Below are 26,873 nucleotides of genomic sequence, written 5' to 3' on the forward strand. Positions count from 1 at the left end.
AGACCTACGGCACAAGGGGGAGTCGTGAACCAAAATAAATAGACAAGCACTAATTACGTTTTCTAGCAATATATTCAAAGTCATCTGAAGCCATTCCATAGCTTAATGTGAGGGACAGTAGTATATTTACATTGTTAAATTAAAGTTCACAAACTCGTCTGCAGCTGTCAATCATTCCGTTCAGCATTCAAACTCTGCAGCTGTCAATCATTCCGTTCAGCATTCAAACAGCGCGCGTCGTCCGGTTACGACAGGATACACGGTAAAACTTTCTCCAATGTGACATTGACGTTATAATGCTTGATGCCTTGATCTGTAGATAAAGGGCTGTGGATTTGCATAAAATGAGTTTTTTGCTGTTTCTAAATGACTCGCTCGCTACCGTGTGCCTACACAGCACAAGGACTATGAATTGGCATCAGACGCACAATAACTGTAGTTTAAAACTGTGAAGAAACAAATGATCAATAAACTGTTGGACTGATATACACTAGGATTTGTGCCCTCGACATTTCTTCGCTTTGTGCCGTGAACTTTTAAATGCGCACTTGTGCAGCGCTGCGCACTGTGACTCCATGTTTCATTAAGCACATCATTCTGCACCCGCGATGCGCATACGCGCTTTGTTCCGCTCTGTTTTGAAGCGTATCATATTATCATGGTTTGTGCACATTTGTTTTTATTAACATGTTTAGATTTTATTAAATTACTGTGCAGATGTTTTCAAAAATTACTTTTTGCTGCTGATTTATACACTCACTAAGTTTAATAAACAAATTGTCATAGCTATTGAATATATTTATTTAATATTTAAAAGTGTTAACTGTAATCTTACACTGCAAAATGATAACTTACAAAGGATTAAATTCATCACAATTATTTAATGAATGAAGCACAAAGCCCTAAAACAGACAATTAATCAGCATAATCGCCAAAGCCCTAACACAGACAATTAATCGTCAAAGCCCTAAAACTGACAATTAATCGGCATAACCGCAATTATTTTTTAGACAATTAATCGTCAGCCAAATTTCATAATCGTGACAGGCCTAGCTAGGTACAAGAGTATCTTTCACTCTGTCCCCAGCATTTCAGCCAAGCAAAAGGTTCAAGATAACAGGTGCCTTTACAGCTGAGAATTTTGGCTTGGCCAAGCATTCACATCCAGTTGCCCTTCTGCAAAGGAAATACCAGCATCTCAAAGGACTGCCTCTTCATGCCTTTTCTCAGGTTCAGCCATTGTTGCTTATAGGCTCTGATCATCACCACTTAATCATCCCCATGGAGCCAGTTCACTTCGGCCCACCAGGCGGGCCAGCTGCTATAAGGACCAGATTAGGCTGGACACTGCAAGGGCCAGCCAATGTACTCCAGCACCAAATCCCAGAGCATCAATGCCTTTTCACATCTGTGACTTCCACCTCATCAGAGCTGTTGCAACATGTGGAGAGACTCTGGCAGCTTGACATATTACCGTACCGCAATGAGAAAGTGGTGACACGCTCACGTTGTGATCAGGAGGCCATCACTCTGCTTGAGACCAAGACTGCAAGGGTAAATGTAAATGGAGTGTTTCGTTACGCCACACCGCTTCTGCAGAAAAGGGACATGCCCCAATTGAAAGCGCCTAAAGAGTCTGTTCTCCCCAACTTCAGAGCATTAGAAAGGCGTCTCAGTAAAAGTCTCGAACATGCAAAGGCATATAACCAGGAAATTGAAAGGCTGGATCAATCTGGTTATGTTGTCAAGCTGGCTGCTGAAGCAGTTGATCACAGCCCTGAATCATGGTACATACCGCACCACATGGTACACCATAATGTAAAGCACAGAGTAGTGTACAACTGTTCCTTTCAGTACCAAGGCCATAACCTCAATGAGTACCTCCTAGCTGGGCCTACCCTCACTTCCACTTTACTAGGAGTGTTACTCCGTTTCAGAGAGCATGCGATTGCCATCACAAGCGATATCAAGGGCATGTTTCACCAGATTCGTCTGTTCCCAGAGGATAAACCACTTCTCAGATTTCTGTGGAGAAACATGCAGCGTGATACACCAGTCAGTGTCTATGAGTGGCAGGTTTTGCCTTTTGGGACAACATGCAGCCCATGCTGCGCAACATTTGCTGTCCTAAAACATGTCCAAGAAAACACTGTTCCAGGAGAAGACACACGTGTGGCTGTAGAGAAACATTTCTATGTGGACAATTTCCTGCAGAGTGTAACTTCTACTGACAAAGCAACTGAACTGGTGAACAAGCTTCAAGCTCTTTTACTTTCTGGTGGGTTCGAGTTAAGACAATGGGCTAGCAACATTCCTTCTGTCGTTGCACACCTTCCTGTAGAAGCCAGATCTGAGAGAAATGAGCTTTGGCTTACTGAAAAGCAATGGGATGTCTCCGAATCCACTTTGGGTCTACATTGGCTTTGCCAAGCAGACACACTTGGTTACAAAGCTCGTCTGAAGGAACCACAAGTTCCTACAATGAGGTATGTCTATCAGGTCGTAGCTAGTCAGTATGACCCACTAGGCTACATTATCCCCTTCACAACTAGAGCCAAAGTACTGATACAAAGACTGTGGGATAAAAAACGAGAGTGGGATGACCCATTGCTACCAAGTGACCTCTTGCAAGCCTGGCGTGAATGGGAAAAAGAATTGCAGTACCTGAACAATATTGCTATACCACGATGCTACACTAGCACAGAACTGGATTCTGAAGTGTGCAAAAGAGACATTCACATATTCTGTGATGCTTCTAATAATGCTTATGGGTCACTGGCGTACCTTAGAACAGAGAGTCCTCAAGGCCAAGTCGAGGTTGCATTTATCACAGCAAGATCAAGGGTGGCACCAAAGCGGCAGTTATCTGTTCCCCGGCTAGAACTCTGTGCAGCACTCAGTGGGGCTCAATTGGCAAGACTTCTGGAAAAGGAACTCACCCTGAAGATTCAACAGGTGACATTGTGGAGTGACTCAAAGACAGTTTTAGCTTGGATCCAATCAGATTCATGCAGATATAAAGTGTTTGTGGGCACAAGAATTGCAGAAATTCAGGAGCTGACTGCTTCTCAAGCATGGCATTATGTCAAGTCTGAAAACAATCCTGCAGATGACATTACCCATGGTAGAACACTTCACCAACTATCAGTGCCAAGTCACTGGAAACAAGGACCACATTTTTTGTGGCAAGACCCAAGTACCTGGTCTAATGACCCAGAGGAATTGGTCCCAGACAGCACAGATGAAGAGAAGAAAGTAACCTTCTGCAGCCTGACCACAGTAGATTTCTCCGACACAATGCGAGAATTCTCATCATACCGCAGTTTTGATCAACTGGTCGAACATGAAGCACAGAAACAGTTAAAACAAGCCAATCAGACAAGAGATTTATCCGCCCAAGACTATGTAGCTGCTGAGATCTCACTCTTGAAACAAGCCCAAGCTATGTGTTTCCCAGTTGAACTTGATACATTAATATGTGGTAAATCTTTGCCTTCCAACAGCAGATTAGTCTCACTTGCACCAGAGATTGACCAGTCTACTGGGCTCATAAGAGTTGGTGGCCGTTTGCGACGTAGTGAGCTGCTTAGGCCAGATACTGCCCATCCAATTGTTATTGATCCCAAACACCCACTCAGTCAACTCCTGATCCAATATTATGATGAAAAACTTCATCATCCTGGCCCAGAAAGAGTATTTGCTGAGTTACATCGTAAATACTGGATCATTAGAGGGCGAGAAGCAGTACGGCGGCACCAACATCAGTGTCGTGAATGCAAAAAATGGCGTGGAAAGCCTGAAGTGCCAAAAATGGCTGATTTACCACCAGCCCGACTCCGCCTCTACCGCCCAGCTTTTTATTCGACAGGTGTTGATTGTTTTGGGCCTTTCACAATCAAAGTAGGCCGGCGCAATGAAAAACGGTGGGGGATCATATTCAAATGTATGACGACCAGAGGAGTCTACATTGATTTACTTCCTAAAATTGATACAGATTCATTCCTCATGGCCCTATGCAGATTCATTGCACACAGAGGAACTCCCCATTAACTCTATTCTGACCGGGGAACAAACTTCAAGGGAGGAGAAAGGGAACTATCAGAAGCATTTGCGGCCATGCAACCCAATCTGCAAAGTCAGCTTGCAAAGCAGAAAATTCAGTTCGAATTCAATCCCCCTGGAGCCCCTCATTTTGGTGGACTATGGGAGAGGGAGATCAGGTCTCTAAAATCTGCTCTCAATGTTACACTTGGAGCCCAACATGTAACTGAGGAAGTGCTTAGTACAGTGCTTACAGAGATCGAAGGCATGTTAAACTCCAAACCCCTGGGCTACGTGTCCTCGGATGTAGCAGATGTTGACCTCATCACTCCAAACAGCCTGTTATTGGGGCGGCCAGACCCCGATTTACCCCAAATTGTATACCCTGAGTCTGAATTACTTAGCAGAAAACGCTGGAGACATAGCCAGGTCCTTGCCGACCATTTTTGGGCCCACTTCATCAAGAGATACTTGCCTGAACTGCAAACTCGTACAAAGTGGATGACTGAGACTGGCAAAGATCTAAAGACTGGGACAGTAGTGATGATAGTGGATCACCAATTGCCTCGAGCCCTCTGGCCAGTGGGTAAGGTCTCAGCCACAGTACCCGGTGCTGATGGGAAAATCAGAACTGCTGAGGTACAAGTGCAGGGTCGGAAATACATCCGACCAGTGGGTAAACTTATCTGTTTGCCACCACTACCTGATGATAACAAAGACTCATAAGCCTTTTCTAAAGTAGAATTTACAACGTAAATTGGGGCGGCTGTTGAAAAGGCTTACTAAGTTAATTCTTATTGGTGGGTTGTGAATGATTGACAGTCGTAAGTTAGTCCCACCCCCAGAGTTTGACGCAGCTGGTTATGTTTCGCTTGAAAGCTGTGGAGGGCTCGCGTGTATTCAAGCCATAAATGAGTGTGCGTAACTTTGACAGTAAGTTTAATTTCCACATATACCATCTTTAATCTTGTGTATATTGCTATTTGTTGTATTATGTGTTGAAACGTTCTGATGTCGAGTGTTTTCGGATTTCCGTGAAGCTAATGTTAGCGGTATGACTGTGTGCATTATCTTTGCACGTGTGTTCCGATGCGCGCTGTATAAGTGAATGTAAACTTCACACACAAGGCTGAGAGGGTTAGCTCTGGAGTTCAAAGTAAATCATTCACCAGGCCGAACTTCACTGGAGCAAAACTTAAAGTTCTTTATTTGTCATAAAGCAGGGTTAAGGGTAAAGGGGAGAAAACTTGAACTTAGGTACTTCTTTCTCGGGTTTCTCCTTTTTGCATCAATTTACTTCTGGAAAAGAGGCAGAAGAGGTGTAGGATTAGTTAAGGAGATTCACTTTACTCACGCCGTCAATTAAGCCTCTATCTTCAAGAGGGTAGTTGGGCTGGCTGGGCTTGAATGCATCCAACACTGTGTCTGTCCTCTTCCCCTGCTTCTCTCCCTACTGTGGCTTCTTTGTTCACTTTTATGTGATCACTAATTGGGCCCAACAGCCTGCAGCTGAAGCTGCCTGTCAGATGGGAATGCTGCACACCTGTGTTAGAGCTGTCCTTGGTCCTGAACACCACTGTTTCACCCAGACCTTGTGCCCTCTGATGGTGCTCTCCATGGTGCTGTGGTGCAGGTGACTGTGCTACGTTGTGATGGACTGTTTCCTTCTGGCCACCACATGAAATAATGATAACGACTCATATTTTCCATGTGTTTACTTTAGTGTTTACACTTTACAGATGTTATTGAGCCATATTTATGTGGATTGTGAAGATTACACTCGATTGAGAGATGGTTATAAGACGATAGTCACGTGTATATTTATAGTCAATTGTTTACATTTTATAGCCATGTATCTTCACGCGTTTATTCTTTTTGAGTAGAATGTTTATCATTTATTACTGTAAACTGATTATTTATATTTCTGTTTTTATTATAGAAACCACACTAACACACCCTTAATATCACGTGCATCTGTGCATGCACTGCACCAAGTATGTTGATGGCTTGAAACTACGATTAAAAACAGTGATTGGACTTTTGGACTTTCGTGCATTCTTACCGATGGCCCGTGATGATCCCAATTAAGTCAGAACTAGTTAATACAGTCCAGAAACCTACTTAACAAGTGAATAATATAAAAAATTTCTTGAAATATTGTGATATTGAACTTTGTGTATCCGCCATTGTCACCGCATGTTAATGATCACTCACGCGCAAAGAAAATGACAGCGCAGGCAATTGCACAATCTATCAATTAGAGTAACAAATTAACAATTTATTGTTTTTTTATTGTAAGCACTCAACAATCTTGGGGTGCGGTGGGTGAACATATAAATGACTGAACTCGTATCGAACCGTGACCCAAACACCGAGGTACTCACCGAACCCTGACTTCAGTGTACCGGTACACCCCTGGTGTCGATTGATTAAAACATATCTTTAGGACCTTTTAAACTGGCTGTTAACTTGTTTTGCAATTTGAATGTGTGCGCCAGCCTGTTTAACCCTCACGTTGTGTTCGGGTCATTTGACCCGGAGAAGATTTTCTTTTTCCCGAAAATACTAGTTAATGTTATCGCATTGGACTGAAACTTTACACTGTTCGGCCATTTTTGACCGGGAACACCACAAGAGTGACATTGTGTCATACTGTACAAAATAAAAGTTTTTCAAAAAACTAGTGTGATCTACAGTGCCAATTTTCTTCAGATTTTATTTAATATTTCCAAAATTATTCAAAAATAATGTTAAAAATGAGATGCCTACTATCAAATAAATGAGGCCTACGATTAATCAGATGCAAATAGAAATATAAAACCAGTCCTAATTAAAAAAGAACAAGTTGACAAAAAGATTGAATCCAATATTGGGTGAAAATATAGTATAAAGAGAGATTTATAAGCTATTTTTTGTAGTCTGGTCATTTTTGACCAGGAACATCACGGGGGAAATTGAGTTGTGAACACCACACAAGGGTTAAGTAAATTTGTTTATCTTTGTCTTTTTTTCTCTCTAGTCGGAGAGGAGGATGAGTTGTCCATAAAGGACGCCGTGGACGCTGTGGTTGAAGCAATGGAGTTCAAAGGTGACGTGATTGTATCCTTTCACACACAATAACTGTGAACATCTTCAGTTTTTACCATCTCTGTTCTGTGGAGCACAAAAGACTTTACAGATTGCTGTTGAGCTTCAAAATGCATCATAAAAGAAGTCCTTGTATAAGAGTTTTGGTAGCGCTTTAGATTACAGCCCAGAAAGTACTGCGTAATTAAAATGAAAGTACAGTGTAACTTTCGGTAATTACAGTGTACCTATAAAGTACGTACGTGTAAGTATAGGGGAATAATATGTAAAGTTTTGGGAATAAAGGGGTAACAACCAGGAAAATAACAAATTATTTAGGCAAATTATTTAGACTGTAAGTATTCCATGTAGTTACAGGGTAAGTATGACGTTGTGGGCTGTAAATTAAAGTGGTGCTTCTTATGTAGTTACAGGGTAAGTACAATAAAAAACACATGTACACACACAATCTGACATCACTTGGAAAACCTTTATTTGAAAAACAACTTATTTCAAAACAGATTTACAACATATACACTTCTTATTCTTTATTATTTTTTTAAAATCAATTTTTCATTTCAAATACTAAAGTCCTGACAGAAAGTAGCATGTTTTGTCCTTTTTTGTTTCTCTTGCATGGCTTCCTCCTCCTCTTGGTCCTCCTCATAGACTGTAAAAAATATGGACAAAGCGTCTGTGACGTCACCCATAGACTTTCTGAAGAACGGTTTTGAAGCCGTTTATGGGGGGTATGGGTGGCGCCATCTTGGAAAATCATGGGAAATCCTAACCCCGCCCACCTTCTGATGCAGCGCGCCTTACTCAGCTCGATCTGCTACTCAGGTTATCTCTGTGTATATTTTAGGCAACGAAATATGTTATAAAACACCATACTAACTCTTTTCGTTTTCATTTAAAGAATTCTTAAACATTATTGCCACACAAATGTGGTTCAGGCAACGCGTATTGATTATATTCACTGCACATAACGTTTGCCTATTTATAACAAAACAAAATATAAAACACAAACCTGCCTCTTTTCGTTTTAAATATAATATAAAAATATTAAACATTTTAATATGGTCCAGGCAATATATGCATTTGTACTAAACAACAGATTTTGCAGTAAACAACTTTACAGATCATCTTCGTTGTGTTAAAATTTAAAATGACAAAACTCAACCCAGTCTCTTTTTGTTAAATTTCACTTTTATCAATATTAGTCATTATAAAAGTATAAGTAAAAGGTACAAGAAGCTATACAAATAAAGCAAACAATTCAGTCAAACATACAAAGTCAGCGCTCTAGTCTAACCATACAACGGTAAAGTTAAATAGCTTATAAAGTTATGAAACTTCCCCACAGCCAAAACGATTGCCCAGGGAACAAATTATACATTCACGAGACCAAAAATCGCCCGTTAGATATAGACAAGACGAATTATATCTCATGTTTAACCACTACAGAGACGCCAGAACGACTAGCCGAGGAAAAGCTGTACCAGGCTGTCACAAACGCGCTCTATCGCCCCAGTATAACAAATAGCCTAAGCGGCGCTAAAGGTAACTTTCAGGACTGTAGCCTTCAACTTGCTAATGAATTGGAGGGGGTGATGGGCAGTTTTCATTTTTGAGAAACAGTGACCTTGTTTGTGAAATAGTAGGATAACGTTACTCTCGTTCTGATTCTCCCCTCAACCTCAGTCTGTTCGGCATCTTGTCTATATCAGCTTCCAAAGTTTGTAACTCCTCGTCTGTGTATTCTGGCTCAAAACGATATGGTTCTGGATCTTGGTTTGATACCAAATAAAAATCCTGTTACAATTCCTCAAAGTCAGCCATGATCACGAATCACATTCGCTACTAGCTAGTTAGTCACGTTGGTTTTGTTGACGGAACGGCGCTTCTCGGGTGCTAAATCTGTGTGGTGAAGCTGCGCTTCACAGCGCCGAGCGGGAGAGGCTCACTGACCAATGTTCAGTCAGCAGTCAGAACTTTTCTTTTAGACGCTCCGTTTTGACACGGGATGGTGATTGCAAATACTGTAATGCCAATCGGCTGAGGGTGGGTACCGATGATGGTGAAATACAGTTTTACTGAAACTGTAATCATATCCGCGACCCGCGAGAATGAGACAGATGATTGACAGGACGATAGCGAAGGCAATTAAAGGTGCTAGATATAACTTCTATTAACAAAAAAATCAATAAAAAAGTGTTTAATATAAGTGACTTTGTCTTTGTTTTATTGTTTTTGTTGTTTTTAATCAAATAATTGTGAACCACAAACTGAGCTTTCGTTTTAAAGGGCAATTTCCAAATATATTTATTTGTTATAATATGGGTATTTTATAATACTGCATAAATAAAAACAAACACATGTAATATGTATGCCTATAGGCTAAACACCACAGTTTTTTTGGTTTTGTTTGTGTGAACTTTTATCCCCAACCATATTTCTTCATGGGCTCCACTCCAGGGGTCACATCAGCACCCCTACTTCCCATGGTACTAACTAGGGATGCAACAATACAGTTAGCCCACGGTTCAATACATACCTCGGTTTTTTAACCACGGTTTACGGTTCGGTTCGGTTCTGATGGCTTGACACATAATAGTGTTTTTTTTGTTATTCTGTGCTTAGGCAATAGGAACAGTAAGAGGTTAAGGAGAAAAAAATAAAAACGATTTATTGCAATACTCCTTTATTTTACTTATAAGCTAAGCAAAGTCCACTAGTTCTTAGTGTATTGTATAATATACAATTAACACTGACATCTCTTTACCTCAGAGCGTCCGTTAACTGAATGAATTGACAATATCACCTGAAAATCCGATAACATCAGCAATTTTCATTCAAGCAGCTGATTTCTGTGAATGAATGTAAAACTAAATGTATATTGCAGCACAGGGTGAAGTCAGTATATACATTAACGACGATTTGAGACAAATAAATGTACATTTAATGTAAAACTATATAGATGGCATTCTGTGGCGCGGCAGGATTTTGAACACGTTCCTGAGCCGAAAGGCGCCGACGGTGTGTGTAGCGCTACGTACACTCATAGAGAATAATGTGTTCGAATTTAAAAGACGTGGCGCTGCGCGTCCGGTGTGCGACCTCTTTAAATTGACCATTTCAAATAAACATATTTGTGGCTTCTTCAGACAGTGATATTGGGTGATGGCGCCGCTGATGTGCAGTCATGTTGGAAGTGTTTCCGTTTGAGTAGGCTACACGTGTAAAACAATGCTTGCACACAGTTATTTTTATTGTTTACCGTTTATTGTTTATCTTCCTCGGCACTATACTCAACGGCAAAACCGAAATGTCCCCACACCACGGATTTGAAAGACGCCGGCGCTTCCTCGTACTGTAGCCTCACTTCACCGCCGCTCGCCATGTTAAAGTGTGGAATGATGGTTAAGCGCCCCCTAAATTTAGAGCATATTGAATATTTACTCGCGGGGAATTTCCTTATCAGCTTGTAGACTTACAGGCACACACAAACAGTCAATTCGGAGATAAATAAAACGCACATAAATTATTTAAACGTAAAACCGAAAAAACCGCAATTCACAAGTGCGTATTGAACCGTGGATGTCGTACCGAACGGTTCAATATTATATTGAGAATTGTGGCATCCCTAGTACTAACTGTAATTAACAGTATGCTGACCCAGTTTATATGTAAAATCTTTGGTATATGTAATCTATATGTAATATCTAAAAACACTTTACAGTGTGATGGAAATAAACTTTTCTTAAAGCATGTTGTATATCACCACAGAATTATTGGCACCCTTCTATCTGTGTTGTAGCCTATACTGTAATAGACAATTGTCCTGCAAAATGATGAGGTTTTTTTGTAAGAAAAACATTGCGAGCAACTGTCGAATTCTTGTTTGAAATATAAATCAACAACGTAAGAGGCTTTAGGCTTTTTTTTTTTTAACGAAAAAAACGAATAAAGGGGCCGTTTTCTCGTTTATGCTTATTTCATTTCAAATTGGAAAACAAACTATCAAAAAGGCAGGTTAATTCCGTGTACGCACAAATGACTTCCTTTTACACTGAAATGCCTTCCTTTTACACTGAAAAGTTCATGCACATCCACATATGAAATCACTCGCATATACATATATACACAACTAAAGCACACATCCACGTTTTATTTTATATGTATGCGCGAGTGTTTTATGGATGTGTATGCGCGCATCGAGTTTATATGTACATGCGAGTGTTTATAGGTGTATATGCATGGAAGTTTATATGTATATGCGAGTGTTTATAGGTGTATGGAAGTTTATATGTATGTGCGAGTGTTTATTGGTGTATATGCATGAAAGTTTATATGTATGTGCGAGTGTTTATAGGTGTAGGCTATATGCATGGAAGTTTATATGTATGTGCGAGTGTTTATAGGTGTATATGCATGGAAGTTTATATGTATGTGCGAGTGTTTATAGGTGTATATGCATGGAAGTTTATATGTATTTGCGAGTGTTTATAGGTGTATATGCATGGAAGTTTATTGCCTATGTACAGTGCTATGCATAAGTTTAGACACCCATGCTAAAGTTGACTAAAAAGAGGAATAAAAAATCATCTTTTGGAAATTGAACTTAATGCCTTAATTAAAAAAATTAGGAAAAATCCAACCTTTAAGGACACCAATTTTCTTTGTGAATGAATAATGTATCGTAAATAAATAAATGTTCTTCCTTAAAATACAGGGTGCATAAGTTTGGACACCCCTATGTTAAATTCCCATAGAGGCAGGCAGATTTTTATTTTTAAGTATTTAAAAAAAAAATTTTTTTAGGATACTATGCATCCTGATAAAGTTCCCTTGGCCTTTGGAATTAAAATAGCCCCACATCATCACATAGCCTTCACCATACCTAGAGATTGGCATGGGGTACTTTCCATAAGATCATCTCTCAATGCAAATCAAACCAGCTATTAGGCTAACTGAAATAAAACCATGCCAATCTCTAGGTATGGTGAAGGCTATGTGATGATGTGGGGCTATTTTAATTCCAAAGGCCAAGGGAACTTTATCAGGATGCATAGTATCCTGGATCCATGAAGTAACTGGCCTTTAAAAATAAAAATCTGCCTGCCCCTATGGGAATTTAACATAGGGGTGTCCAAACTTATGCACCCTGTATTTTAAGGAAGAACATTTATTTATTTACGATACATTATTCATTCACAAAGAAAATTGGTGTCCTTAAAGGTTGGATTTTTCCTAATTTTTTAAATTAAGGCATTAAGTTCAGTTTCCAAAAGATGATTTTTTATTCCTCTTTTTAGTCAACTTTAGTATGGGTGTCTAAACTTATGCATAGCACTGTATATGCGAGTGTTTATAGGTTTATATGCATGGAAGTTTATATGTATATGTGAGTATTTATAGGTGTATGCGTGTGTCAAGTTTATATGTATATGCAAGTTATTCACAAGTGTATGCATTCATTACTAACATAATATGTATTGGTATGGATTTCATATTAGTGTGCACGTGTGTTTCATATATGTATTTTGAACATCCAATAGTATACATGTATATGCGAGTAATTTATAGGTGTATATGCACGTGTATTATGTATGTATTGATAAGCGAAGTTTGATTTAAATCCTATGTGGCGCCTCATAGTTTTTTCTCTGTGTAGACCAGCAGTTGGTCTGAATTTGCTATAACCTATAGCCTATTTTCTGGACTGTATAGGCTACGTCACGTTTTATCATGAAACACGCTGTGATTTATTCCAAAGTGACTCAGGCATATATAATGCATTTAACGTTAAATAATCTAAATGTTGACTTTCAAAAGTAGGCGCGCCAAGAAGGCTATTCTCTGTATTTTAGTTCATTTTGGTGTGCGCCAGAAAGATCTAAAGAGACCGAGACGCGCTAAAGCAGCGCATCATGTTGCTTTATTTATTTTTCAATGACATGCTATTTTGTAGTCATTTTGAATGTACACAAATAAAAATATACATTTTACTGTTTCGAATGATGTCATATTATCTGTATGACTATAAATAACAGAGTATTAAGTTATTTATATATACAGCAAAGATTATATTGCTTGCGGAAACTAAGGTCATTTAATGTGGATAAAACGTACTCGGTACTGTTCGAGTACTCCGTAAGTATCTTACGCTAGGGGAAAACCTCTTTTCCGCGAGATATTGAAGCCAAAAAATTATCCTTATAATTTTGTATTAATGCAAAACGCGTTGCAGCAGCTTGCAGCATAGGCGAGACAGCTCGCGCGCCCATTGGCTGCTCTGCGGCAACTGCATCAGCCTATCGAGCCAGGCCTATTGTGACGTCAGATCCAATGAGGGCGCTTCGCGCCCACTGCGGCATGTCCCGCCGAAACGGGCGTGGCTTAGGCCTATAAATAAGGCTCGGGGGCGGCTGATATCTGGTTTTTCATCGCCGAAGCGAACCAGAGTGTGTTGCATGCACGGCAAGATACGCAGTACTCGTTCCCTCTTCTAGAGAGAACCGAGGTTACGTTAGTAACCGAGTACGTTCTCTTACGAGAGGTCTCTCTCGTTTTCGTGAGACGTGAGTAGGTCCACTTTTGCTCTGCCGAATCTCTCCCACAACAGTTCGACTGTATGTGGGTGTAGAGACCATTCGCTCGCCGCTGCGGAACTGGAGCGCTTCGGAAGGAAGTGCTTAAAGACCTGTGACGCTTTCTGCACCTCGGCGAATCTCTCCATGAAGTCATTGACAGAGGATCCGAAGAAGCCAGCAGAAGAAAGTGGGGCGTCGAGGAACGCGGTGCGCTCAGACTCAGACATCTCCGAGAGCGTCAGCCATAGATGTCTCTCAGCAACGGTGAGAGAAGCCATGTTCCGTCCTATGGCCTGCGCAGCGGACTTAGTAGCGCGGAGAGCAAGGTCCGAAACGCTTCGTAATTCCGTCATACAGATTGCATCTGGTCCCATCTCGTCCAGCTTACGGAGGAGATCGGCCTGGAAAATCTGCAGAGTGGCCATCGTGTGCAGCGCTGACGCAGCCTGCCCAGCGACGGAGAAAGCGCAACCGAGCAGTGTTGACGTCATGCGGCAGGCTTTAGAGGGCAGAGGCGGTTTTGCACGCCGTCCAGCAGAGGGCGGGCAAAGGTGGGCTGCTATCGCCTCTTCGACCGGCGGAAGTGAATGGTATCCTCTGCCTTAGCACCGTCAACAGCGGAGAATGCAGAAGAAACAGAAGAGCGCATTCGAGCTGAGAAGGGAGCGTTCCAAGCTTTGGCAACTTCTTCGTGTAACTCAGGAAGAAAGGGTGCCGGTTTGGACTCAGGCGAAGCACGCTCCCCAGGAAGGAAGAAACCATCCAGCCGGTTGTGAGAGGGTAGCTCAGGCGTAGACCACTCGAGGCCAAGGCTCGCCGCGCATCAGCTCCATCTCGATGCTAGCTCTTTTGCTAGGTTTGCGAGCAGAAGGCGCAAGATCCACAGAGCTCGCCCAATCCTCACTGTCCGGTGCCAGCAGAGAGCAGGTGTCATCCTCTCCAGACGCGGCTGTCAAGTCAGCATCCTCGATAGAAGCGGCGGCGGACCGTGGCCGCTGTGTATCAGGAAGCGACTCAACCGAAGCCGGCGAAGCAAGCGGGCGAACCGGCGAGCTTTGGCGGGCTGGAGAAGGTTCCGAGACCCGCTGAGCGTGACGCTTTTACGCGACGCGATGCGTGATCTTCACCCAGGCAGGAAACGCAGATGACATGGCGGTACCCGTCGCTAGGTGAGGCTCTGCACGAGCCGCAGGAAGGCATCTTTAAAAAGACGCTAGCTCTTTTAGAGTGTGTGTCGCGCCAGCGAACACACACACACAGAACAGAGAGTAAAAGGATATAGGCGACGGATAGCGCAGCGGGAGCGGCAGTAGAAGGCGGCGTGGCCAGCGGCTTCAGGTGATGGCTCGTCCCGCTGAAAGGCTTCTTCAGACGGCGCGGCTTCTCTCTCGGAATCCAACGATGCGTGAGCTTCGCTGAAGAGATGAAAAATCAGATATCAGCCGCCCCCGAGCCTTATTTATAGGCCTAAGCCACGCCCGTTTCGGCGGGACATGACGCAGTGGGCGCGAAGCGCCCTCATTGGATCTGACGTCACAATAGGCCTCGCTCGATAGGCTGATGCAGTTGCCGCAGAGCAGCCAATGGGCGCGCGAGCTGTCTCGCCTATGCTGCAAGCTGCTGCAACGCTTTTTGCATTAATACAAAATTATAAGGATAATTTTTTGGCTTTAATATCTCGCGGAAAAGAGGTTTTCCCCTAGCGTAAGATACTTACGCAGTACGAGAGACCTCTCGTAAGAGAACACTGATGTGTATGTTCAACAGATCATTGAGTTGCTGTTATCTTTTTCACTGTTGTGCTGGTTTAATTCTCTAAATGCGAAAAACAAGAATTGTCTTGAGAGGACTGTGAACCAGGGAAGTGAAATAACGGGTAAGAAGCAGATGACTATGGCCCAGCTATATCACAGACAGGTTTTGGGTAAAGCCCAGAGCATATTGTTAGATGATTCCCACCCCACGTATCACGAGTTTTAACTCCTCCCTTCAGGTATTTGGTATAGACCTCCTATTAGTAAAAAAAATCAGTTTAGACATTCATTTATCCCCTTAGCTGTAAAGTTCTTATATTAAAGGAAAATTCTTTTTAGTGAGAAAAATGTGTTTTTTTGTTTGTTTTTCCCCCCCTTCCCTTGTATTGTGTGTATGTGTTGTCTTGTGTGACATGCTTGTATGCTGCAACCAAGTTGCCTTCGAGAAATTAATAAAGATTACCTGAACTGAACTGAACTTAAACTGTTCAGAGACACACACACACACACACACACACACACACACACACACACACGCAAAACTCACTTTTGTTTCCAGATATTTTGACAATAATGGCTGCATGTTGAGTTATTTTCAGAGGACAGTAATACAAGCAGCACATTGACTACTCTAAAATATATCCAAGTTTCATTTCTTTAGTATTGTCCCTTGAGAAGATACTAAAATGTTTGCTGAAATGTGAGGGGTGTACTCACTTGTGTGAGATAATGGGATATTTTATAAGTTGGAAACAGACATCTTTAGTGTTTGTCAATGATGAAGCTGCTGTGTGCAGCTTGCTTTAACCCCTTTCCTGATGATGACTTCATTTAATGCCATTCCACTAACCATGTCCTCAAACCTTGCTATGCAATATACTTATATTTGTATATACATTAATTTGATTGTCCACAATGCACATGATTTGCTTTGGCAATGCTTTTATTAAACTGAGGAGTGTTACAGAGAAAATATTGAGAGGAGATTAAAGTTTATAAGAGATTTGATTTCAGAATAACATTTTTGTAAATATAAGATCAGATAAAGTAAATGTTGTACAATCAAAGTACATGTGGAGCAGGATGACTGCATATGATCTCACATGTCCACAACACAAACATAGTTCTTTGAGAGTGAACAGGACGCATCGTTCCAGAGATGGCTAGCTGTAGGGTGGAATAATGAAATAAGTTATTCTGATCATTATAGTGGTGTTAGAATTAAAATAAAATAGAATGTTCAACTTAAGGTACTTTGTGAAATCCATATGAGTCATTTCATGTTACCATATGATATTAAATTATAGTATTGTAAATTATATTAAAATGTAAAAAACAGTGCATTCTCACAGGGCCAGTTGATCTCCAAACAGTTCTCTGAACCACCGCCATTAGGTTCTCCAGAGCCCCAGTTGGTAAAGTCAGCATTCACAGTTCCATCACTCCAAAACCACTGTCCCTCCTAATGAGTGAAGAGAATGAATACAAAAAGCAAAAAGTGCACTACTGTAGTCAGACTTAAGTAAGAATCTAATTAAGTTTGGCTTTGAAGTCAAACCATCTTCATTAGAAACATTGCATGTACTGTTTCAAGCAGAAATTCAGTTTAGACAAACAAATGGGTCTCTTTAGGGCACACTTTAACTTACTTGTTCACCATCATGACCACCAATCCACAAAAATGTGGAAGGAGAAGGCAACAGACTCAGCAGGAAATCATTTTCCGGTTTACTATGCACAGATGCAAGATTCGCACCAAGAGTTTGACAGTTTTTCTGAAGAGAAAGATTTTTTTTTGTCAATATAAAATCTAATCTTTTTTAGCAGAAAGCATAAGTGACTTTTAAACTACATTTTAGTCGTTTGCAAACAAAGTCTGCTCTGATTGATTATTTGCTCAGTATCAGTTTTCTGTATTGCAGAAAAGAAAGTTTTACTTAAAAAAAAAAAAAAAAATCACCATTCCCACTTTATATGAAGTGTCTTTAACTAATATGTACTAACATTTAAATTAATCATTTGATTCAGTGCACTTATTGTGTACATACATGTTTTTGCATTGTACTTATATTTAAAAAATTTCGCATCCAATTAATACAGCTGTAATTAATTTCTGTAATTAGATCTATGATTACACTGTTGATCCATCCCTTACACCTTAACCCACCCTTAAACCAAACCATACCATCAAACCTGTCCCTAATAACCTGTCCTTAACCCATATCCCACCTCAATAGCAGCAAAAGTGTTTTACATCAACACATTAAGTACATTGTACCAAACTATTTATTTATTTTATTTAGATGTAGTTAAATGCACCTAATAAAAAGAGTTGTCCAAATCACCTTGTTGTAACTAATACATTACCTCTGCTGTGTTCCAGTTAACCGACTGAGGGAAGTACTTGTAGCACCGGAGTCCAAAGTTTGTCCATCCACAGGGGCATTTTTCAACTAAGTGAACTGTGTATCCAGTACATAAATGTTATAGGGCTTTTGTAATACTCACAGCAAAGAATGTTTTTATTTTGTATTATTTTAGCTTATTTAATGTTTGTGTGATTATGTGCCTAAATTAAGCGTACTTTGACACTCTAAATCCCTCATTAATCATGCAGATATTAGTAAATGGAATATTGTATATTTCCAAAAATGCTCTATTAACTATAAGGGTTTTACAATTAAATGTTTAATGTTGTAAAGGTTACCTTCTGCATTTCCCATGGAGAAGATAATGAAAAGAAGAATTAGACTTCTCAGCATTGCCATCATGAACCTGAAATGAACCTAAAATGAATAAGCAGGAAAGGTTAAATGTCTGTACTCATATGCTGAACACTGTGGATTCTCAATGCATTTTAAAGACAAAGCACAAAGATACTTTAAAAATGTTATTCAGTAGGTTTCCGTTTCAAAAACTCACCTTGATTTACAGATAGTTGAATCTCAGAGGAAGTTTTTGTGAAGTTGCAAAAAGAGCCCTGCTTTTATACTTAATGTCACTTAATGTGTACTTAAAGTCACGAGAATGAAACAGGATGTAATTGTTTGGTTTGTACACTTTTGTTCACATGAAATAAATTACAAATACTGGAGAATGAGATAAGATAAGCCTGTAGAAATTTAAATGTTAATAAACTAAATATTTATTTTTAAGTATTTTGAATATTTTAGTTGTTAAATAAGGGCTCATAAGGGATATTTCCCACATTAAATATTTAAAATGGTATAAATTACAAATTATAGTCACTTTCTTTTGTATAAGCTTTAAATCAAGCTCCTTGGTTTGCCAGTGCTTAAGTGTTTTGTGGCTGTGTTTGTGGTTATTCTCCTGGTCATTGTTTTAATTATTGGATAAAAGGATTTATTTTGAGTATTTCCTTCGTCGTGCACTTCATTACAGTCACGACCGTGACACCTACATTATGAAAATATTGAACATCAAACTCTATATCAAACCCAATGGAATACAGCAACAGAAGTTGATCAGGACGAGATGTACTGAGCACAACAGCACACTTGTTTGCGGCCATGGTTAGGGCTACAGTAGGCTGCTTTGTCACTGGAACTATATTTAACCTGGCCAGTATACCGTTTGATGACCTAACGAGTCCACCAGTGTTAGATGCGTCTCAATCAGTTTCCTAGTTCAATAGTCAGGGCACTGATCAGGGAGTCTGTCTCAATGGCAAAACTCCTTCCAGTGCACTGAAACTTTCGCTCCCTGAAAAGTCCTACAATGCACTGTGAAAACCAAGAGCATCGATGCTTACTATGGCTGCATCCACAATCACATACTCTCTTGAGTAAGTACTTATTTTAAATAAGTACTTATGTTCTATATAGTATGAATGTGTGTAGTATGGATGACATACTAAATCTGCCATGTTGTCATTATGTTGTGTTGCTTCACTGCCATTCACAAATCCTCTCCAGTATGCACTCTTCAGAATCTTGCCAGAAATAGTAGATCATGCAGTACTTTTTGCCTACTCTTTTATGAGTACTGTACGGTGGCTGAGAGAGCTCAACTGAAGAAAACACATGCAAATAGAAAAACACCCGCAAATTAAGAAATAAGAAATTAAGATTCATCAGTTTTACAACACATGTGTGCTCCAAATACTCACAACACAACCAAATACAGAAACGCGCTGCAAATAGAGACAGAACATAACAGAAATGTTTCCAGGGGACCCCAATAAGTGACGTACCCGGCTGGGGCATGCTTACAGCTCAATGTCTATGTTATTTATTTATTTATTTATTTATTTATTTTTGCAAAACATACAGAGATTGCATGTTTATGACATACAACTTTGTATACAATATCTAAGGTGTATTAACAATATCTTCAGTGTCATCAGAATACAAATGAGAAAAGAACAATGAGCTGAAAACTAAATAAATAAATGGAAAAAGGAAGAAAAACATGAGGGAAAGGTATTAATCTATACATCAGTTACACTGTACAAATTTTGTCATGTGAAGTTTAAATAAGTTTCATAAGAAATGTTAGGTAACGCAGGGTCCAAAGATAAGACGGCAAGATTTAAAGTTGAGACACTCACACAGATAAATACATAAAATGTATATTTATTTGCAACAGTTATACAGCAATGCTGCGTTGTCACGGGAACAACCCAGGTGAAAATAATGAGGAAATTATGTTGTCTTTCGTTGCTCCCTTCATCAAGTGCATTCCAAACGGCTACATAATGGCACACAAGTGCCCTGTTCACTCCAAAGTCCCCACTTTAAGGGCTCTGCCCTTCTTAGGGAGTAGAAGGGCATAGAGATGCTCTCGAGCAATAAGCATGGCCCAGCTGGGTTCGTCACTTATTGGGGTCCTCTGGAAACATTTCCGTTGTGTTGTGAACTTTTGCAGCACGTTTCTGTATTTGGTTGTGTTGTGAGTATTTGGAGCACACATGTGATGTGAAACTGATGAAGATGTTTTCTTAATTTAATTCATGCAATGGTGAAAAAATTTGCGAAATAAATAGAAAAAAATGCAAAAAAGTGTTTCATTATATTCGGTTTGACTTCGGCCAATAATTTTAATTTTGGTGTAACTATCCCTACCTGAGAGTTTAAGTTTAAGTGTTTTCTACTTTGAATATAGGCTATCGTCACACCATGCCAATAAACGTTCATGGATTTTAAACGCATGGGAACATGGATCATTTCCTGCAGTTTAGCCTCTCAGCGGCTATTGGCTGCCGCTATATGATATCATCTAAAAGCAAATGTGTTCGGAAACAGCAAGACAAACAAAACATTTACAGGCAGTTTAAAAAACAGACATGTTTAAATATTTGCAATAGGTGTCGGCCATAGACATCATAGATAGACGCCCTATCGACCGCTACTGCCTATTGGCGCGGTCGAGCCGTAGGGCCGCCATCTTAAGCCTGTTTTATAGTTCTGCGTCTGACCTACGCCGAAGCCTCTACGCTGTAGGCAACGCGTTGGTTTTCATTTATACTTCTGCGTCGTTGTCCGCGTTGACGCGCAATTACACTTACAGAGGGAGCATGTGAAACCCGGGGGAGGGGTTCTAGCAGACCAATCACAGCGCTTGTGTCCGCGTAGAGTTGACGCGTTGTTACATTTTTGGAGAGGTGCACGTCAGGGTAAGCGCGCTACACACAGCCTACGCCGTAGCTACGGCGTTAGTTCGACGCAGAAGTATAAAACAGGCTTTAGACCGGTCACCCGCTCCACTCAGTGTAATCTGTATGGCAGGTGCAATGAGCTGTCAGCGCATTTAATTAATCATATCTCACTGAATACCGAACTGATTTTCACGCGGGTTTTTTTGCTGCAAAGGTCATTCATGTTGCTATGATACAGGACATGGTTCGGCGTATTTTAATATTCATAGTAGGCTTAACAGTAATATAATATTCTGAAATAATAAGATATAAGGTGACCAGACATCCACAATCAAAATATGTGATGTAGGATATAAGGTATTTTATAAATCACACACTATAAATATGATAAAGAAGCAGAAACAGATAGTTGCAGTAAAGTAAAATATTTTAATAAGTTGAAGAAACGTGTGTGTATTACATTGCTTCCTGATATCACGTGCGCAAACACAAATAACCTATATTTATATATATATATATAGCCTATATAGCCTATATATAAAACAGTTATGTCCGGTCGAACAATGTATGAATTAACTTAAGTTTGGATTATGTTGGTAATAGGCACTTACCTAACGCTAAAAGTAAGTTTCGTGCCTCTAACAAGTGCTGTCGATCTTCTTTCGTACTTTTAAACTTGAAATGACTTGATTTACAGAGGGTAACGTTATATTCGCACGTCTATTAATATAAACGTTTCCTGAGGTTATTTTCCCGGACCTTTTTACAGAAGGTAAAAATCTTTAATGACATTGTCCGTAATGATTACTGAGATGGCACATTAGGACGGGACTAAAATAACCGAGAAGCTCTTGTAATTATTACTTTACCCCACCTCTCCATGCCGGGTGAACATCGGCTGGTGCAGTAAACATAGCCTAGCTAACGTTAGCTGGCTACGATTTCAGTACAGTAATATCAAAGATCCTTGCTCCTTCTCAATTATCTGGTAATATTCTATTCACAAAATACAACCAATAGTACGGTAATGTTAAAAGTAACCCCCCGGGCTCTATTTGCGATGGTCCGCCGATTAGAACAGGAAAAATGCTCCACACTGCTCTCTGGCATCTACTGCTGCCATGCAACTAAACTAGGAGTACGACCGGTTTAAGATGGCGGCCGCATTTCTCAGTGCCCAGTGGCCAATAGGGCATCTAGTCTCTATATAATATCTATGGTGTCGGCACGCAAAGTTTCCTCTATGGCAGCGAAACCAAAAGGTATTTTTTTTTTTTTTTTTTTTTTTTTTTGCGCCATCATCTTCTGAAGATTTGGTGAGGATTTTATAAATTTCAAGAACGTTTTCAACAAAATTCAGAATGTTGCAAAATATGCTTTAAAATTTAAAAACGTAGTGGCTCCGAGGTTGTGGAATGCTCTTCCTCAAAACATCCATCAAACATCCACCCTTCTCTCCTTCAAAAACACATTTTTTATCCGAATATTACTCTTCAGCTCACAGTCTGTAGGGGAGAGCGGGGCACAAAGTAACGCTTTTTTACTTTCTCAGTTTGTGTAAATCTACTTATGGTTCAGAGTATTTATTATTTCCCACATTAATTTCCCACATGTCTAGTACAATTATGTGGTTTTGTTTTATTAATACAGCCGCCTATATACTTTTTTCTGGATATACCCCGAAAGAATGGAAGTGAAATGTGACAACATCCCCCATAGGTAAAATAAATAAAAAAATATACAAGACAAACTAAAATATTTTCTAAATAAAATACAATTAAAATACTTTTTCATATAAAATAATGGCAATATTTAATAATTAAATTAATAATTAATTTTTGAGTTCTGACTACAAACACAGGAAAACACAGCTATACAACATAGTTCAAAACAAATAAATAATTAGTCATTTCTGAACATTGGAAATGTTCACTAATGTTCACTTTATTCACCTTTTTCTCACGTTTTCTCAATAAAATGAATAAAACTATAGAATATAATAGCATATTTCTAATAGGGGCACATTGTAACGCAGTGTTACAACATGCCCCGCCTGCACAACTGGGATTTAAACCCGGCTAGTGTCTTCTGCTACTTAGCGAAGCATTAAAGAACTATCTCAAATGTTAAATAACATATTGGAGATTAAAATAATATCAGATTTGTCTAATTTTAAATAAACACAAAAAATAGAGATGAAAAATTAACTTAAGTAAGAAATTTACTTTTGCTATGGTTTAATAAATGTCTATGGATATCTTCCAAAAAAATAATAATTTTGGTGCAATTTTTTCTCTATATAGTGTTGGTATGGCAACTAGTAAATACACCAAGTTTTGTCATCCTAGGATGTGTGGAAGTATTTAAAACAAGTGTGTTACAACTAGCCCCGTGTTACGTTGTGCCCTGTGCTCCCCTACATTCTACATTGTTATTGATATGCTATTTGTTTGAATCCCTCTTTGTTTGTATCTTTAACCTAACTTTGTAAGGGACCTCTGTATATTAGGTAAGGTAAGGTAAGGTAAGGTAATTTGTTTATAAAGCACAAAGGGGAGTTGACCAATGTGCTGTACAATTTGTAAAAACATGCAAAAAGCAAATGTACAAAACATTTATACAATATTATGCAAATATCTAACTACTCTCATAAAACAAACAATCAACTAACTCAGCTATTTGGTTTAGACAGGAAAGCCAGAGAAAAAAGATGAGTTTTTAAAAAAGATTTAAAAGATACCACTGTGGAGGCAGTTCTAATATGCAAAGGCAGCCTATTCCAGAGTTTCGGAGCCAACACTGAAAAGGAACGATCACCCCAAAGTTTGCGTCTTGACCTTGGGACAATTAGCATTTTCTGGTCAGAAGACCTAAGTGATCTTGAAGGAGAGTATATCTGCAATAGATCTGAGAGGTAAGGTGGTGCCAGACCATTTAGAGATTTAAAAACAAACAACAAAATCTTAAAATCAATCCTATAACGGATAGGCAACCAATGTAAAGAAAACAAAATCGGAGTGATATGGCTCCGCTTCCGAGATCCTGTCAGCAATCTAGCTGCGGCATTTTGAACAATTTGCAAACGTCTCAAAGTCGACTGATTAATTCCTGCATACAAGGCATTACAGTAGTCTAAACGTGAGGTCACAAAAGCGTGCATTACTCTCTCTAAATCCTCAAATGACAAAAATGACTTGACTTTTGTCAATGTTTTTAATTGAAAGAAGCCTGATCGCACAACAGCGTTTACTTGTTTGTCAAATTTTAGGGAGTTATCAAAAATTACCCCCAAGTTTTTCACCATGGATTTACAATAAATAGATAAAGAACCTACATCGACCCAGGGTGACTCAGATACATTAGAAGGTGCAAACACAACAATCTCAGTTTTACATTCATTTAGATGCAAAAAAATTGCAGCCAGCCAAGTTTTCAAATCATTCAGACATGCTACAAGGGGCCCTAATGAATGATTGTCTTCCTTTTTTACAGGCATATATATCTGTGTATCATCTGCATAGCAGTGAAATGATACTCTGTGTTTTTGAAAGATAGCACCAATAGGAAGCATGTATAATGAAAACAAAATGGGTCCCAAAATGGACCCTTGAGGTATCCCACATTTAAGAGGGGCAGACGAAGATGTAAATTCCCCCATGGTAACTGAAAAACTTCTGTTTGTTAAATAAGACTTAAACCAATTTAAAACAACGACTTGCATCCCTACCAACCTCTCCAGCCGTGCGATAAGAATTTATCGCATTAGGCCTTCTTTCTGCCCTTGGTATGTGTATTGTGCTTTGATGTTGATGTATATTTTGTTCTATTCTTTAGCCCAGTCCCAGTGGTTCTCAAACTTTTTAGAGTTGTACCCCATGAGGCTTTTAACATCCTTCTGCGTATACCCCCACTCTTCAGTCACACCTTTTTCTTTTTTTTTTTTTTTTCCCCCCACCTCCACCCCCCCTCTTCGGAGGACAGCTTTATTTTATTTTTATTTTTTATAGAGACGATATATTTTTTAAGTACATACACTATATTACATTTAAATCACATTTATAATCAGTGCATTTAACTGTTGTCCTACCATAACCTTTCACCATGTTTTAGTAAGATTTAGTAAGATTTTCCACAGACTGATAACAGGCTTGTACTGGCTGCAGACTGCTGAGCTGGGATATAGACTGGTAACGGACTTGTGCTGACTGCAGACTGCTGGGCCGGGACACAGGCTGGTAACTGGATTGTGCTGACTGCGGACTGCTGGGCTGGTCCACAGACTGGTAACGAGCTTGTATTGGCTACAGGCCGCTGATCTAGGACTCAGACTGAGAGCTGGTTTGTGCTGACTGCAGGCCACTGGGCTGGTCCACAGGCTGGTAACGAGCTTGTGCTGACTGTAGACTGCTGGACTGGGACACGGACTGGTAATGAAATTAGGTTGACTGCCGCTGAGCTGGGACACAGACTGGTAACGGGATTGTGCTGACTGCAGGCCACTGGGCTGGTCCACAGACTGGTAACGGGCTTGTGCTAACTGCAGGCCGCTGGGCCGGGACACAAACTGGTAACGGGATTGTGCTGACTGCCGACTGCTGGGCTGGTCTACAGACTGGTAACGAGCTTGTGCTTACTGCAGACTACTGGGCTGAGACACAGACTGGTAAAGTCACACCTTTTTCAGTATAAGGGACAATATTTGCCCCCTTAAATCGATTTTTCCAGTGCATTTTTACCTTTACAAATACCTTTATAAAATAAATAATGTTTTAAATAAATAAAAAATGTTCAATAGAGAAATATGCAATGATGGTAAAAACGAAGTGATGCTTTTAAATATTAAATTAAAACCGCCAGTAGGTGGTGAGTCATCGAGTCATTCATCAGTAATGAAGTGGGTATTTCTGAATTAATCATTGAATCATTGACTCTAATGATTCTCAAAACCGCAGATTCGTTCACAAACACTGCTGTGTGCTGCAGTTCTGCTGTGGCTTTTGTTGGAGCTATTATTTTGTTGTAAAAAATACTGACAACTGTGTTGAAAATGAACATCACTTAATATTAATATTTCGTTTGTTGAACTGTTGTATAAAATCAATGTCACATTTGCAATTGTGTGGCTCTTCATATAGCCTAATGTGATCAACATTAAACAGGAACTCACACAGGGACAGGGTATGTTTTTTTATCGAAAAGAGTTTGAATCTTATATCGATCTCCATGCACAGCCTGTGTCTATATTTGTTCTTCATGCTAGTAAGTGCTAAATCCCTACTTTTACAAAGGTAACGTAGGCTACATTGTCGAGAACGGTAGTATAGCGCGATTTGCCGAGGCAGCAATCTGCACGAGACCTATCATATAGCCTACACACTGTTTAAATGCAGAAAGTTTTAACCGCAAAAGATTAGGTCATTTGATCGGATGTCATGTATTTACAGCATTTTACCTGACAGAAATGCATGCTCAGTTTAAATCTTATTTTAAGGTGAGGTAGTAGCCTATTAAATGAACGGCAAAATTCAGCATTTTGTTCCCGTACCACCCTTCTGTCACCTCACGTACCCTAGTTTGAGAACCACTGCCTTTACATATCTTTGTAAAGCGACCTTGGGTGTTGAAAAGGCGCTATAAATAATAATAATAATAATAATAATAATAATAATAATAATAATAATATTAGCCACCCAAAAATATTTTAACACAAAACTGCATGATATAGGCTACCAGTGCTCTGTGAAAAAGTCAGTAATTATTTAATGCCATATTACAAGGTTGAAGCATTCTTACACAAAA

General features: G+C 39.7%; 2 protein-coding genes across 2 annotated transcripts in view; both read right to left on the reverse strand.

Moving 5' to 3' along the window:
* LOC307168281 (GDP-L-fucose synthase-like) overlaps positions 1 to 26,873 on the reverse strand; it is a 553,698-nt gene that overhangs the window by 368,467 nt on the left and 158,358 nt on the right. The gene's annotated exons all lie outside the window — the stretch shown is intronic.
* Positions 16,381 to 18,237, reverse strand: LOC307168806 (ladderlectin-like). The gene is made up of 5 exons (XM_079889048.1): positions 18,165 to 18,237; positions 17,825 to 17,919; positions 17,107 to 17,232; positions 16,808 to 16,919; positions 16,381 to 16,624 (listed from the first exon to the last, which is right to left on the reverse strand). The coding sequence occupies exons 1-5, from the start codon at positions 18,226 to 18,228 to the stop codon at positions 16,557 to 16,559; spliced, it is 465 nt and encodes a 154-aa protein (XP_079745174.1). The 5' UTR covers positions 18,229 to 18,237; the 3' UTR covers positions 16,381 to 16,556.

The sequence above is a fragment of the Squalius cephalus genome, assembly GCF_949319135.1.
Source record: "Squalius cephalus genome assembly, chromosome: 12".
In the NCBI taxonomy this organism is placed as follows: Eukaryota; Metazoa; Chordata; class Actinopteri; order Cypriniformes; family Leuciscidae; genus Squalius; species Squalius cephalus.

Bases quoted from the DNA above. Each gene is read 5' to 3' on its own strand.
- LOC307168806 (XM_079889048.1), bottom strand. From the start codon at position 18,228: ATGATGGCAATGCTGAGAAGTCTAATTCTTCTTTTCATTATCTTCTCC. The intron at 16,920-17,106 runs GTAAGTTAAAGT...TTCACTCATTAG, and splicing joins GTGGTCATGATGGTGAACAA to GAGGGACAGTGGTTTTGGAG. The intron at 16,625-16,807 runs GTGAGAATGCAC...TCCACCCTACAG, and splicing joins TTTGGAGATCAACTGGCCCT to CTAGCCATCTCTGGAACGAT.